This window comes from Odocoileus virginianus, chromosome 21 (genome assembly GCF_023699985.2).
Source record: "Odocoileus virginianus isolate 20LAN1187 ecotype Illinois chromosome 21, Ovbor_1.2, whole genome shotgun sequence".
Taxonomy (NCBI): Eukaryota; Metazoa; Chordata; class Mammalia; order Artiodactyla; family Cervidae; genus Odocoileus; species Odocoileus virginianus.
Genome location: NC_069694.1, coordinates 28,359,217 through 28,374,017, shown reverse-complemented (window position 1 = coordinate 28,374,017; position 14,801 = coordinate 28,359,217). Strand labels below are relative to the sequence as shown.

General features: G+C 36.5%; 1 protein-coding gene across 5 annotated transcripts in view; it reads left to right on the top strand.

The window, feature by feature from the left end:
* Positions 1-14,801, top strand: part of FAM13A (family with sequence similarity 13 member A) — a 363,870-nt gene that overhangs the window by 174,597 nt on the left and 174,472 nt on the right. For all 5 annotated transcript variants that reach the window (XM_070452134.1, XM_070452131.1, XM_070452129.1 and 2 more), the window contains exon 6: positions 9,939-10,013. In XM_070452134.1, the coding sequence (XP_070308235.1) occupies positions 9,939-10,013 (75 nt within the window). The remainder of the gene's footprint in view (positions 1-9,938; positions 10,014-14,801) is intronic.

Genomic DNA, 14,801 nt, shown 5'->3' with positions numbered 1-14,801 from the left:
GATGGATTTGTGTATATTGAATGATCCTTGTGACTCTGGGATGAATCCAATTAAGAGCACTGTGTATGATCTTTTTATGTGTTGTTAGATTCCATTTGCTAATATTTTTTGAGAATTTTTGCTTATATATTCATCAAAGAGATTGGCCTTTAATTTTCTTTTTTGGTGGTATCTTTGTTTGTTTTGGCATCAGGTTAATGATGTCTTCATAGAATGTCTGTGGGAGTGTCCTTTCCCCTTAAATATTTTGAAAGAGTTTGAGAAGGATCTGGATTTTGTTTGTATTTTTGGTCAAATTTGCCTGCAAAGCTATGTGATCCTGGACTTTTTTTTTGTAAGAAGTTTTTAAGTTACAGATTCTGTTTCACTACCAGTGATTGGTCTGTTCAGGTTATCTATTTCTTCTTGATTCAGTTTTGGTATATTTCTAGAAACTTGTCCATTTTTTCTAAGTTATGTAATTTTTTGGCATATAATTGTTGATAGCATTCTATTATGTTTGGGGGGATTGGTTGATTGGTTGTATTTCTGTGGTAGCAGTTGTGATTTCTCCTCTTTTCATTTCTCATTTTATTCATTTGGGTCTTTGCTCTTTTCTTCTTGGTGAGTCTGGCCAGAGGTTTATCAATTTTGTTTGCTGTTTCAAAGAACCAACTCATGGTTGTATTGATTTTTGATTTTTCTGTTTTTTTAATCTCTATTCTATTAACATTTATTTCCTCTTGATCTTTATTATTTCCTTCCTTCTGCTGACTTTAATTTTTCTTTGTTTTCTTATTCTAATTGTTTTAGGTGGTGGATTATGTTGGATTAGTTGTTTATTTGAGATTTTTCTTGTTTCTTGAAGGCCTGTATTGCTATGAACTTCCCTCTAAGAATTTATTTTTCTACATCCCATAGATTTTTTAGATGGTTATGTTTTCATTGTCATTTGCATCAAGATATTTTTAAATTTCTTCTTTCATGTCATCGTTGGTCCATTGGGTATTTTCTTTCTTTTTTTTTTTTGTAGTTTGCTGTTAAGTGTCTATGTAATCATTTTTCCTCATTTCTTTTTCTGTGGTCAATTTCTAGTTTCATACCATTGTGATCAGAAAAGATGCTTGAAATAATTTCTGTACTCTTAAATTTGTTGAGACTTGGTTTGTGCCCTAATATGTGATCCATCCTAGATAATATACCATGTGCACTTAAAAAAAGTCTGTCTTCTGCTTTTTTTGAATGTAATATCCTGAAAATATCAATTAAGTCTAATTTGAGCTACCATTTATTAAACACCTACTATGTTATAGGCAGTATTCTGTGAACTAGAACTGTAGGTTTAATTTAAAAAAAAAAATCTCTGCCCTCATAGGGTTTTCCTCTTTAGTAAGGGGACACAAACAGTAAACAATTAAGGAAATTAATATGGTATTTGATGATATAGTCTGTGAAGAAAATTAAACCATGATGAGGACTTGAGATTAATGGTGTATGAGAGGAGAGAAGGAAGGTGAAGTCACTATTTTCTATAGAGAATTGAGGGAGACCTCTCTGAGGTGAGTGGAGACCACAGTGATTTGGTGGAGGAAGACATGTATATAGACATGAGGAAGAAGAGCATCCCAGGCAGAGAGACCAGCAAATAAAAAAGCCTTGAGTCTGGCCTTTGCTTGGTCACTTATGACAGCAGATTAAAATCCCTGTGCAAATCAGTAAAAAAGTTAAAACTTCTTCAAGTCAAGACTGTGAAGCAAGAAAACATGGTGGACTAATTTAACAAAGAAATGCACAGATATTGAGAATAGATCTGAAATCTCCAGCATGATATATGGACACACAGACCAATCTTAAACCATGAGGCACTGTGACAGAAATAAAGCAAGTTGTGAGTAACTGGGGAGAGCTGTTTTTGATGAGATCATTACAAAAAGCTTCTCTAGAAGAGGTAACAGAGCGAAAGGAAGAGAAAACTATAATGGATTGTAATGATACAATCACAAATCTAGATTCTAATGTTTAGAAGAAAGAAAGCATTAGTCACTCAGTAGTGTCGGACTGTTTGTGAACCCATGGACTGTATCCCACCAGGCTCCTCTGTCCATGAGATTTTCCAGACAAGAATACTGGAGTCAGTTGCCATTTCATTCTCCAGGGGATCTTTCCCATCCAGGGATTGAACTTGGGTCTCCAGCATTGCAGCCAGATTCTTTACTGTGTCAGCCACCAGGGAAGTCCAGATTCTAATGTTTAGTGGTGTTTCAGTCTTTAATTTAACCATCCCTTGCTATATTCATTCTCATTCCTTTTTCTTTAATTAGAAATGGTGCTGCCATTCTCTGTAAAGCAATTTTCAAGAGACTTAGAAGACAGTTAAGGTTGTACCTGTGAATATTATAGTTACAGTTTATAAAGCAATGAGTTCAAAATATATCTGAAACTTTATTACTTCTCATCTCCTCCATTTATATTTCCCTGGTCCAAGCCCAAGAACTACAGATTTCTTCCCAAACATTTATATAATGAAAATCTGTTAAATGCTATTTTAATTCAATTTGTTTCATTTATTTATGTGAAGATAACATCATACTGCTTTTGAGTTTGAGTAAAACAACTTGTTCATTTGTTATAGTCAGTCAAATTAACATTCATTTTGCAGATACAGATGAATTAAAGAGGAGATGTTTATGGTATTGTAAGGAGTGGTCTGCAATCTGCCAGTGAATTTATTGCATTCTGGTTGTGTGCAAAGTAGCAGTGTTCTTTGTATCTCTTTCCTGAAGGAGGCCTTAGGCTTTGGCTGTTAAAACACCCACTTGTAATCATATCAGCATTGCTCTCTGTCCTCTGATCTCCAAGTCACTAAATTCAACCAAATCACTTGTTGTGGTTTGACCCCAGCCTACCATCTACAGCTCTCTGATGACTGCCTGTCATTATAGTAGCTTATTTGCCACCTGCCCTCACTCATCATCATATTATCCAAGTAATAAAAAAATGAATTATTATCTGATTCTCAATATCATGGAGATTCATCACATTTCTTTAGTGGTTGGAAATTAATACTAAAGGGAAGAGAAATGTAGGAGTTGGCATTTTTCTCTTTGTTCATTCAAAAAATATATATATAATATAAAGTCCATGGAGTAGCAAAGAGTCAGACACGACTGGGCAACTTTCACTTTCAATAAGAGTGTAACCAGGGAAGCCACTTTAAATGAGGTTGTTAAAGCAGGCATCTCTGAAGGGATGACATACGAGCTGAAGACCGGCCATGCTAAAGAAATGGTGGAGAGGGAACATGAGGGGCAAATGCTTGAAGGCATGAAGGGTCTTGGAGTATTTGAAGCTTGAAAAAGAAGGCCACTATGGCTGAGGCATAGTAAGGAAGGGGGCAAGTGGTGTGAGTGAGGTTAGAGAAGTATGGACGGACTAGAACTTGCAGGACTATGTAGATAATGTTAAAAAGTTTGGATTTTATTCCAGGAGTAATAAGACATTGCTTGTGGAGTGACCTCATTTAATTTATGTACGTAAAGCTTGTAGAAGGCAGGATGATTGAAGTAGTTTAGGTGAACAATGATGGCTATGACTGAGGCGGCCATGTACATAGAAGTGAATTAATCCCAGTTTACTTTGGAGAGTGCTGACTGGACCTGATGGTAGGTTTGATGGTGGGAGGTATGGGAAAGGAAGGCATCAAGGTCAACACCTAAGACCTTGGCTTAAGTCACAGGGTACCATTTGATAATCTGGCAAAGACAGTCAGGACTGACATAGTATGTTTTTGCTGATAAATCAAAAGCTCAGGTTTGGACATACTAAATTTAGGTGCTTATTAGACAGCAAGATGGAGTTGCCAAGTAGACAGTTAGAAATAAGTAGCTTAGTAGAAATGTCAGATAGTAATACAAATTTAGAAGTCACTAGATATTGGTTGTATTTAAAAGCAGTTAAAGTGTTCTGAGATCATTGTATCATTTGGGAAAAGACTTCTCTGCATCAACCCTTGAGTCACTCCAATTTTATTCAACTATTTATTCAGCAATTATTTATTGAGCTCTGGCTATATGAGGCACTTTCAGTGGCATGTGGTTTTAGTAATAAGTAAGAAAGACCCTAATAGGTGGCTCAGACAGTAAAGAATCTGCCTGCGATGTGGGAGACCCAGGTTTGATCCCTGGGTAGGGTAGATCCCCTGGAGAAGGAAATGGCAACCCACTCCAGTATTCTTGCCTGGAGAATTCCATCAACAGAGGAGCTTGGCAGGCTATACATTCCATGGGGTCACAAAGAGTCAGACACGACCGAGTGACTGAAACACACACAAGAGAAAGACAAATTATTTGCTTTCACAGAATTTCTGTTTAGTAGAAGAATGGCTCCGATGGTAAAGAATCTACCTGCAATGCAGGAGACCCTGGTTCAATTCCTGGGTTGGGACGATCTCCTGGAGAAGAAAATGGCAAGCCACTCAAGTATTCTTGCCTGGAGAATTCCATGGACAGAGGAGCCTGGCAGGCTATAGTCCATGGGTCGCAAAGAGTTGGACACAACTGACTGACTAATACACACACACAAAACAAACCAATAACTAGTAGATATGTAACTTTATTGTAAAAAGGAGAAGCAGAATCCAAAGAGATCATGTGAGGTTAGTCAGTGAGTTAGGCAACTTTTTTCCCCTCCCACGGATGATGTGGCAGCTATTAGAAGTAGTCATCTGGGTCACATGCTGCTAAGAACCTGAGTAAGATGGAGACCAAACTGTGAATGTTTTCAGCACTTTCTGTGGAGTAGTGACCACTTAAAAAATAAAAACAAAAATAAAAAAAATAGAACAACAACAACGAAACAGATTTGGGGGCATCAAAGCTAAAGAAGTAGAGATCATGAAAACAGCTATTTTGGAGGAATGGGTTATAAAGGAAAGAAAAAAACTTGGGACCACCACTAATGAAAGAAGTAAGATTAAGGAAGTGAGTTTTGTTTGATTATTTAGGATAATTACAGAGCCTGCCTGTGATTATGGGAATTGTCTAATAGAGAGGGAGTGGGAGGGTAGAATTGAAAGAGTGATTTCCTTGAGAAGATGAGAGGAGATAGGATTGAGGGTGGCATTAAGGGAATGGTTGATTAGGGCCAGAATCTTCTATTGTGACTGGAGGAATGGAGAGTGGCTTGTAAATTTGATGGGGAGTTGGGGGAAGGGTGATGAGAACTTTCTCTGATGCTTCTCTTTTTCCAGTGAAGCAAAAATGGAAGGAAAGGGGTTTGAGAAGAGAGGAGGAGACATGAAATAGCATCTTGGAGAGTGGAAACCTTACTAAAGAAATATAGCAGGATTGCTGTGAAGATTTCTGTTAACACGTTTAACATGACAGTCAACCAATTCTATAATTTTTTTCCCAGCCACTTTCAGTTGCTCCCTTCTCAACAGAGAGAAGGCATATCACTGGATTCTTCCTTTCATGAGATAAATACAGTGATTAAAGACCAGAGGAAGGAAATGAAAGGCATTAGAAAAGGAATGAAAGGTCCTGAAGTATAAGCTGATTAAGGAGGGAATTAAAAACAAGAGGAATGCATAAAGGATTGCAAAAAATTAGAGAGGGATATTGTTCATTGATTTGGTTTACTCATTCACTACAACAATTGAGCTTCTGCTATGTGCCAGACTGTACTGGGTCCTGTGAATATGTTCGTAAGCAATAGGATATAGGTCTTCTCACGTTGTACGTGATATAGGTCTGCTCATGGAGTAGGGTGAGGTGGATAGTGAGGAATTGAAACCACTCGGTATTACAGTCATACGTTGCTGAGCGCAGTGAAGAAATGGAGAGCGTCAGCAGTGCAGAGAGCAGTGGTGACACGGTGACGTGTTCAGGGAGGGCGTCCCCCGCAGTGAACCCTGAACCGAGGCCTGGATGAAGCGCAGGCGCACACTGCGAGTATCTGCGATCCGTGGGCTCGGCTGAGGGAACAGCAACTGTGTTTGTATTTTTTAATGTCGTTAGTAGGTGAATGGTAAGGCCAACAAAGCCGTGACAAACAGGGTATTTTTTTCTTTCCCTATTGTGTTTTAAAGTGGTCTTTCCATGATACCAAAGTGACACAGCAGGTTTAAACAATTGATTGTTGCTCAGAGTCTTTAGAATGGGCAGTTAGTTCAGTCAGAAGTCTCATTGAAGCAGTGGAAATGTTTAAAATAAATATAAATATACCCTGTGTAATACATTCATGTCTAATTTATCATTCCATCCTCCAGTGACCAGCATTGAAATGCCACACATAATAGGGCTCAGTTAATATTTGAGAGAATTTCCATGCACACATATAGTTTAATAGTTACAAACAAAAACATTCCCCCTTCAAACCTTTGCAAAGAAGTTCTTCTAAGGGGAGAGTTTAAACACAAACCTGAGGTTCCTTCCCTTTGTCTGAGAATTGGGGATTAGCTTTAAAAGCCATGTTTTTTAAGTGTAGATACAGTTTATGTACAGTTCACTTGTTTACAGTATGCAGTTTCTTGAGTTTTAGCATTTTACAAAGTTGTACAACCATTACCATTACCTAATTCCAGAACATTTTTGTCACTCCCAAGACCCTGACAGCCGCTGATCTACTTCCTGTTGCTATTTGCCTGTTCTGCGCATTTCACATATGTGGAATCACGCAATATGTCTGTCGTTTTGTGTTTGGCTTCTTTCACTTGGCATGTTGTTTTCATGATATTATTAGCAGATATTAGTGCTTTATTCCAATTTATAGCTGGACAATATTCCATTGTGTGAATATCCCATTTTTTAAAAATCTGATCATCAGTTGATAAGACATTTGGGTTATATACATTTATGGACTGTTATGAATAATGCTACTGTGAGCACTCATGTAAAAAGTTTTGTGTGGACATATGTTTTTAATTCTCAGGTATATGCCTACAAGTATAAGTGGCTTTTTAAAAGCACAACTTTAAGAACGCTTAATCTTTAAACTGTTTCTCATAATATATTACCGAGTTTCCACACTATATCTGTTTTAAAACAATAAACTAAGTTATTACCAGTTATTGATTTAAGGTACTAGTTGAATTACTTAATTTTTCTCTAGAAATCTGAGTAACACTACCCTGCAGGGAATGTTGCCGGTGTTCTGTAGCTCACTGCCACTGCTTGGGTGCCCACACCTTTGCAGCATTCTGGTGGTGCTCTGGGAATGCAGCTCTGAAGAGGACATGGCTTACCTTTTAGTTAATAAATGCTGTTTCCTGGAAAAATCATGAAATCTTGAAATTTAAGGCTAGATAGAATTCTTGGAATGCATCTAATTAATCCCTTTGTTTTATAGATCTTTAAACTGAGGGAGAGATCCAAGAGGTTAAAATGCTTGCCTGGCTTCCTCGAGATGGTTGGTTCGAGAACTAGGATGAGAAGGCAGCTCTCTTGACTCTGCATTTTGTGCTGTGACGAGAGATCCAAGAGGTTAAAATGCTTGCCTGGCTTCCTAGAGATGGTTGGTTCGAGAACTAGGATGAGAAGGCAGCTCTCTTGACTCTGCATTTTGTGCTGTGACTAGAGATCCAAGAGGTTAAAATGCTTGCCTGGCTTCCTAGAGATGGTTAATTCGAGAACTAGGATGAGAAGGCAGCTCTCTTGACTCTGCATTTTGTGCTGTGACTACTAAACTTCACAATGACTCTGTTGTCTGAATTTGAAGTCATAAAACAAAAAATGAAAGAATTTATGTAGGTGGCATTTTCAGTTAAAAGTTTACAGAAAGCACTTTCAGAGTCTCTTAGGGAAAAGCTGACTCTCAGCTTTATATTTATTAATTCACAGGGACAGGGAGGCAAAATAAGGGTGATACCATCACTTTTAAAGGGAATACCGTCTCTTCTAGTTTATGCATAAGGAAGAAAGAATTGTAGGCATTTATAAACCAAACAGACGTAAACAAAGGTCAGTTATTCCTATTAACTTCCCTTACCAGTCAGCCTTTTTTCTTCTCATCACATTCTAACATTTATGTACTAGTAGTTTAAAAAGAGGTATAAGGATTATACCTAATTATATTTTCCAAGTGTAGCAAATTACACAACAGATTATGCAGTTAATAACTTGGACCTTTTAAATATCATTCTGGTTATAGTTTATTCCTCTCACAGTGAGTCAGAAACGGGAATGGGTTCATTCACTATTTCCAGTAAACAGCTTCCCACCAGCAGGTGTTGTGACTGATGGGAATGGGTAGGACTGGAAGGCACACTTATTTGGAGATCTCAGAAATGTACCCTTGATCCACACATAGGGCTGTGCGTGAGGCCACAGGCAGCTGAGTGTGTTGGCAGCACTGCAGTGACACCCCCCCCACACACACCCCCTCTCCAGCTCACAAGAGGCTCTGGTCTCCTCTGAGTCTGGGAATACTGCTCCCTACCACAAAGCAGAGAACAGGCACCATGTACGGACTGTGGCCCAGGCCCCACCCTCTGTGTGATTTTGGTCACATCACCTCAGGGTCCACATCTCTCACTTGTAAAATTGGGGGAGGGTAGCTGTGCACTGGTTCTTTAAAAATTCTCTTGGCTTTAAAATGCTGTGATTCTACAACCTCCTCTTTTAAGATATTGAGTATATTGGATGATAAGTAGTATCTATAGATGATAAGAGCTCAGGCTTTAAAGTAATTCGAAACCATCTTTGAATTCTGTGTGACATGAGGCAATTTACTTAACTTCTGTACACTTTTATTTTATAATGTTCAATACAATTTTATTGTATAATATTGTATAATAGTTCAAAGGGGAATAATGATAATACAATACAATTACAGTACTTAACTCATAGACTGTTGAGGTGGAAATGGTATTATAAATGCAAAGTCTTTAGCATTGTGCCTGATATATCCTATAATTTAGCAATTATTTATTAGTAGTGAGTAGTGTTATTATTTCCTTTAGGAATGTTTTATACTAATAATATACTAGAAACAAAATAATTCCAGCAAATTTTAGTAACATTACAAGGTAGGTAGACTGTAGTTTTGTTTAAAAGATGATGATCTTAAAAAAAGGATGATGATTAATGAACCTTGAGACGAACTTGAAAAAAAAACTCATTATTTAGGTGATTGAATGGTAGGCATGATGGGAAAAGAAATGAGATGCTGAGGTTAAGGTTATGGAGCAAGTAAAAGAAATCTAACCTATTCTTAGCATTATTGTCAACTATCATCTTCCTGTTACATATTTTTGTTCTTTCTTAATCTAGAGATAGAATCATCTATGGAAAATTTACTAAACTTAATGGCTATTCAGAAGTGAATCCCTGTATTATATTTTAAAACAACAAACTTATTCTTTTCATGTAATATGTAGAAATAAATAGTAAATCTATCCAACCCCAAGTAAGCTGCCACCCATAATCTCTGCTCTTATTTTTGCATGTACTATATTGGCATGAACCAAGGACTTAGAAGCTTAATTATTTTGTAAACAGATACTCTGATATTTTTTTCTCAGGATATTGATATTGTCACTATTCAGTAGCAGTTTGCAAAACAATGTGAAGGAATTTGTTTTATGATAAAATATTTATAGAATCAAAACCCATTTGTGAAATACTTGGAGAAAGTTGGAAATGCAAAGTTTGGTGTTGATGTCTTGGAAAATTTCTCTTTAGTTCTCCAAAGGAGAGGTGAGCTGTCTGTGAATATGTAAGTGACATGATATATCATCTTAGAATATGTATGTCCTATAGGTACCATACTGATTCTGTCACTGTCTTATGTTACTTCACCGTTGTGTGTGATGAAGAAGAAAAATGTTTTGGCTTCTCACTACAATCTCACTAGCTTCTGATGTGAACAACTCAATCCAGAAATGATTTTCACTATATTGTAATTTCTGATTAGGGTGGTGTTCTTCAGTCTCTAATATTTCTTTCATACTTCTTTTATAGGAGGCCAATTGTAAGAACATCCTTCTAACAAAAGATTTTGAAAGAGACGCACAAAAGCCATCTCCAAAAACCAAGGTAGGCTATCTCTGCTCTTTAGGCAGAAACATTTAGGAAGACTCTTTATCTTCTTGTGTTTCCATGTTTTGTTGCTTGCATTTCCCTCAGCACCACCACCCCATCTTCTTTGGACCTAGTGGTCTTAAATATAACATATACTTTATATACCTTATATGTTATATTTACTGTGTAATCCAGGATTATAGTCATCCAAAAATGCTCAACACACTTATTATTTAAGTGATACTTTTATTTTTGTGTTACCCACTATTTTTTTGTATTTTACATTGATGTATAGTTGATTTACAATGTTGTGTCAGTTTCGAATGTGCAGTAAAGTGATTCGGTTGTACCTAACGTACATCTATTACGTTGCAGATTGTTTTCCCATATAGATTATTACAGAGGGCTGAGTAGCGTTCCCTTGTTGATTACCTATTGTATGTATAGTAGTGTCTATATGTTAACCCCAACCTCCTTATCCTCATCCCTACCTTTCCCCTTTGGTAGCCATAATTTGTTTTCTAAGTCTGTGAGTCTGTCTGTGTTTTGTAAATAAATTCATTTGTGTCATTTAGATACCACACATAAGTGATATCATATATTATTTGCCTTTCTCTTGTATGACTTACTTGACTTAGTATGATAAGCTCCAAATCCATCCGTGTGCTGCAAATGGCAATATTTCATTTTTTTTATGACTAATATTCCGCTGTATGTGTGTATGTGTATACATACACACACCACATCTTCCTTATTCATTCCCCTGTCAGTGAACATTTAGGCTGTTTCTATGTCTTGGCTGTTGTAAATTGGGGAGCATGTATCTTTTTGAATTATGGTTTTCTCCAGACATATGCCCAGGAATGGGATTGCTGAATCATATGATAGCTCTATTTTTAGTTTTTTGAGGAACCTCCATACTGTTCTCTATAATGTCTGTACCAGTTTTCATTCCCACCAACAGTGTAGGAGGGTTCCCTTTTCTCCACACCCTCTCCAGCATGTATTAAGACTTTCTGATATGAACTATCATACATATGACAGAATAAAGGGTATATGTGTAAAATTTTGTTTTCCTTATTAAGATAAATTTCAAAATGCACATATTTGTTTTGCTACTGAGAAGAAAAACTCATTGAACTGAAATATATCATGAGAATTTATTTGATACACCCAGAAGAGTGATTGCATTAATTTTAGAGCCGCTTTCCAAATCTTAAATCTTTTAAGAAGAACTTTTCCCATATACTGGGCTTTCCTGGTGGTTCAGAGGATAAAGCGTCCGCCTGCAATATGGGAGATCCAGGTTTGATCACTGGGTTGGGAAGATCCCCTGGAGAAGGAAATGGCAACCCACTCCAGTATTCTTGCCTGGAGAATCCCATGGACAGAGCAGCCTGGTAGGCTACAGTCCACGGGGTCGCAAAGAGTCAGACACGACTGAGCAACTTCACCCACTCAGTCACTCACTCTCCTATATATTAGGTGTATATTCCTAACTGGCCAGTGTATATTTTGAAATTTTACTTCTTTTTGGCTATGTTGGATGTTCTTTGCCATGCACAGGCTCTCTCTAGTTGTGGTGAGAGGAGGCTACTTTCTAGCTGTGGGCCGTGGGCTTCTCACTGCAGGGGCTGTTGCAGAGCCCAGGCTGTAGGACGCATGGGCTTCAGTAGTTGTGCGCACGTTCAACAGCTCTGGTGCACGGGCTTAGTTACCCTGAGGCATGTGGAATCTTCCCAGACTAAGGATCAAACCTGTGTCCCCTGCATTGGCAGGAGAATTCTTAACCACTGGACCACCAAGGAAGTCCTGTGATATTTATAGAGCTACTTTTTGTTTTTCTCCAATTCTAAGAAAAAATTGTCTCCAAATTTTCCTGAGTACATTGTGGGCAAAATTTTAAAGGATTCTTGTCTTTACTTTTAATTGCACATTATTATAAAAATGATTTTGGCTTTATTTTTAAAGGCAAATCAAGTTGAATGTGAGTCATTACTTAGTATCTTACAGTAAGAGGCTACAGTTATTTTTTTTTAAATTTTTTAAAAATCTTTTTTAGGAAACTTTTTCCATCTTTTTTTCCTGGAAAATTGTTTTAACTACTATGCTTTTCTTTCCAGATCAGACTATTTTTTTAATCTTTTTCACTAATATATTTTCTATACAAATTTACATAACTTTAGTTCTCTAGAAGAAATCTTGTTTACTGTTAAAAATTCAGTGTCAAAAATATGCTCACCAAAACAAATGCATTAATAAATATAGGATTTCAGAAACATTTTTAGGTTAACATTTGCTCATTATCTTCATTTTTATTGGTATACGTACTTTTAGGTGAAGAGACCTTAGATGAATCACTTTCTAAATGTAAGATAATCTTGAAACCTGTCATAAAAATTGTTTGATGGGTTCTCTTATTCTTATGAAATTAATCCAATTTGGAATATTTCAGGCATATAGAGAATCAGTAATTAATGTGCATTGATTACCCTCTCTCACTGTATTGTTCATGACCAAGCTAATTAAATAGAGAAATTGCTTCATTGGTTAATCTGCAGTTTGTGACTTTAGCTTTTTTGTGGTCTTACATGAGCAAGTTTAAGTTTACATGAGCATGCTAATCTTTGCTTAGCTTTGCTTACTTTAGAGGTGATTAAAACTCTTGTAGTTACAAATCCCCAGAAATGAAGCAGAGCATGTGAGCTATACACATGCTTATAAGGCACACAAGATTATAAGGCACTAACTCTTTCCCCCAGATTGTATTAAAGATCTTTTTTCTAGCAGTTGATCTTTGAAAACTGAAGCTGAAAACACCTTCAAAATATAGTTGATATAAAAAACAAAATGTGGATGGTGTGTCCTTTCTAGAATGACTTAGGGAACTGTGAGAATGATGTGTATCCTTGGTACTAATGTTACTTCATTTGGCCTCCATAGCGGTCTTTCTCAGACATCTCTAGTTACAGCCGTATGTGCCTTGGACAGCTAAATATTTCTGATCCCTATATGGCTAGAGATGTAAAATGGTAATCCAGAAATGGCATGTGTCCCATTGGCTCTGGAGATGTCTCTCTAGTCTAAACCATCTGTCCCCATCTGTGTTCCCTCTGCTAGTTGTCTCTGCTCTTAGGCAATGGGGAGGATTGTATTTCTCTCCCTTACATAGGAAAACCTCTTCTTGACCTGAGTCTGCTGGAAAAAATAAATGACACCTTCATTACACAGTGCCATGATACTTGCTGGATGAGCAATGATCACCAGCCCTGTTAGTTCAAGGACATGCTCATATAACCATTTCATGCCCCATACGGGATAGACTGCATATGCAAACAAGTAACTGGAATAGACAATATAGAAGGGAACATCAAACAGATTTTTAAAGAGGTGTAAAACATAGACATATTTTCTTGTAACCTAGTAAGATCATGATTTGAGGAGAAGAGACAAAATCTTCTGCCTAATACAAATGCCAGTGACTCTAAATAAGCCTCATAGCTCATGTTCATTGGTCACAGTATAAACCCTGAAGAGGATCCAGGAACTGAGGGAAAAAAAACTGTCTTTCTTCTCTCTCCCCTTGGTGTATGACCTAGACTTCCCACTGAACTTGCTATGTTCTTGTTGACCTTGGTTAAAAAAAAAGTTCAGGCCATTGTATAAGAAGGCCTGTCCAATTAATTCAGCGCTGGGTGAAGGTATAAAATATAAGATAATCTGTTTCCTTTCTGATTCCCTGATAGCTCAGTTGGTAAAATTAAAATTATAAGCACATAATAGTTTTAGTCACTGAATTCTCCTAGTGCTTTTATAGATGTTTCTTTTAGTAAACCAAGTCATATTAACTATAAAATGTGTGATAAAAATAGTGCAGTTATCAAGTAAACAGTTATGTAGTAACTGTTTAATTATTTTTAAATGTAGCAACTGTTAAATTATTTTTATTTTAAGAGGTTAATAATTTCAGGGATCATGCAACATTTATGAAGGAGATTTTATTCAAGATGAAACCAGTTGTCACATTTGTAGTTTCTTAAATGATTTTTTAAATGCCTATGCCTATTAGCAAAGTAAACTGGAAACTTAGACTAATGTAGAATTTTGAGAAATTTTAGTGACAGTATAGTTAAATAGTTTATAGTTTAAAGTCATTGTTAATGAATGTGAATGTATTTTGTGGTTGCTTTAACTTATAAAACATTCTAATTAGTATTCTGCTTTTCCACTGAACATTGTTTCAGTATCTGTTTCCATGCATCAGCTTAGTTTGTGTGCTTATTTAATAAAAGTAATAGTAGTAGTAGCAGTAATAGTGATGATTGCTAATACTGATCAAGTGCCAGACACTATACTTAATATATATATATTATCTAGTAATCATAACATTTCATATGTTGTCATTACCATATTCAGCTATTTTGAAATTTTGAAACTGCTTATAATTATCATTAATATAAAAAGCCTTACTTGATAAGTGTTAAACAAAGAGTAATTTTTAAACACTTTTATTTTCTTAGGTTTTATGACCTATAGTAGAATTAAAAGATACAAATTGTTTTATGATTAATATACCCTAACATACCATCTCTCCTCCCTGTTTTGAAATTGTTTACAATTTCAGAGGAATCGGGTGGAGAGGGAGGTGAAAGGGGGGATCGGGATGGGAAATACATGTAACTCCATGGCTGATTCATGGCAATGTATGACAAAACCCACTGCAATGTTGTGAAGTAATTAGTCTCATAGTACTTTAATTAGATAGTGGAACATGTGTCTACGGAGCTGCCTGTCTACTTGCAT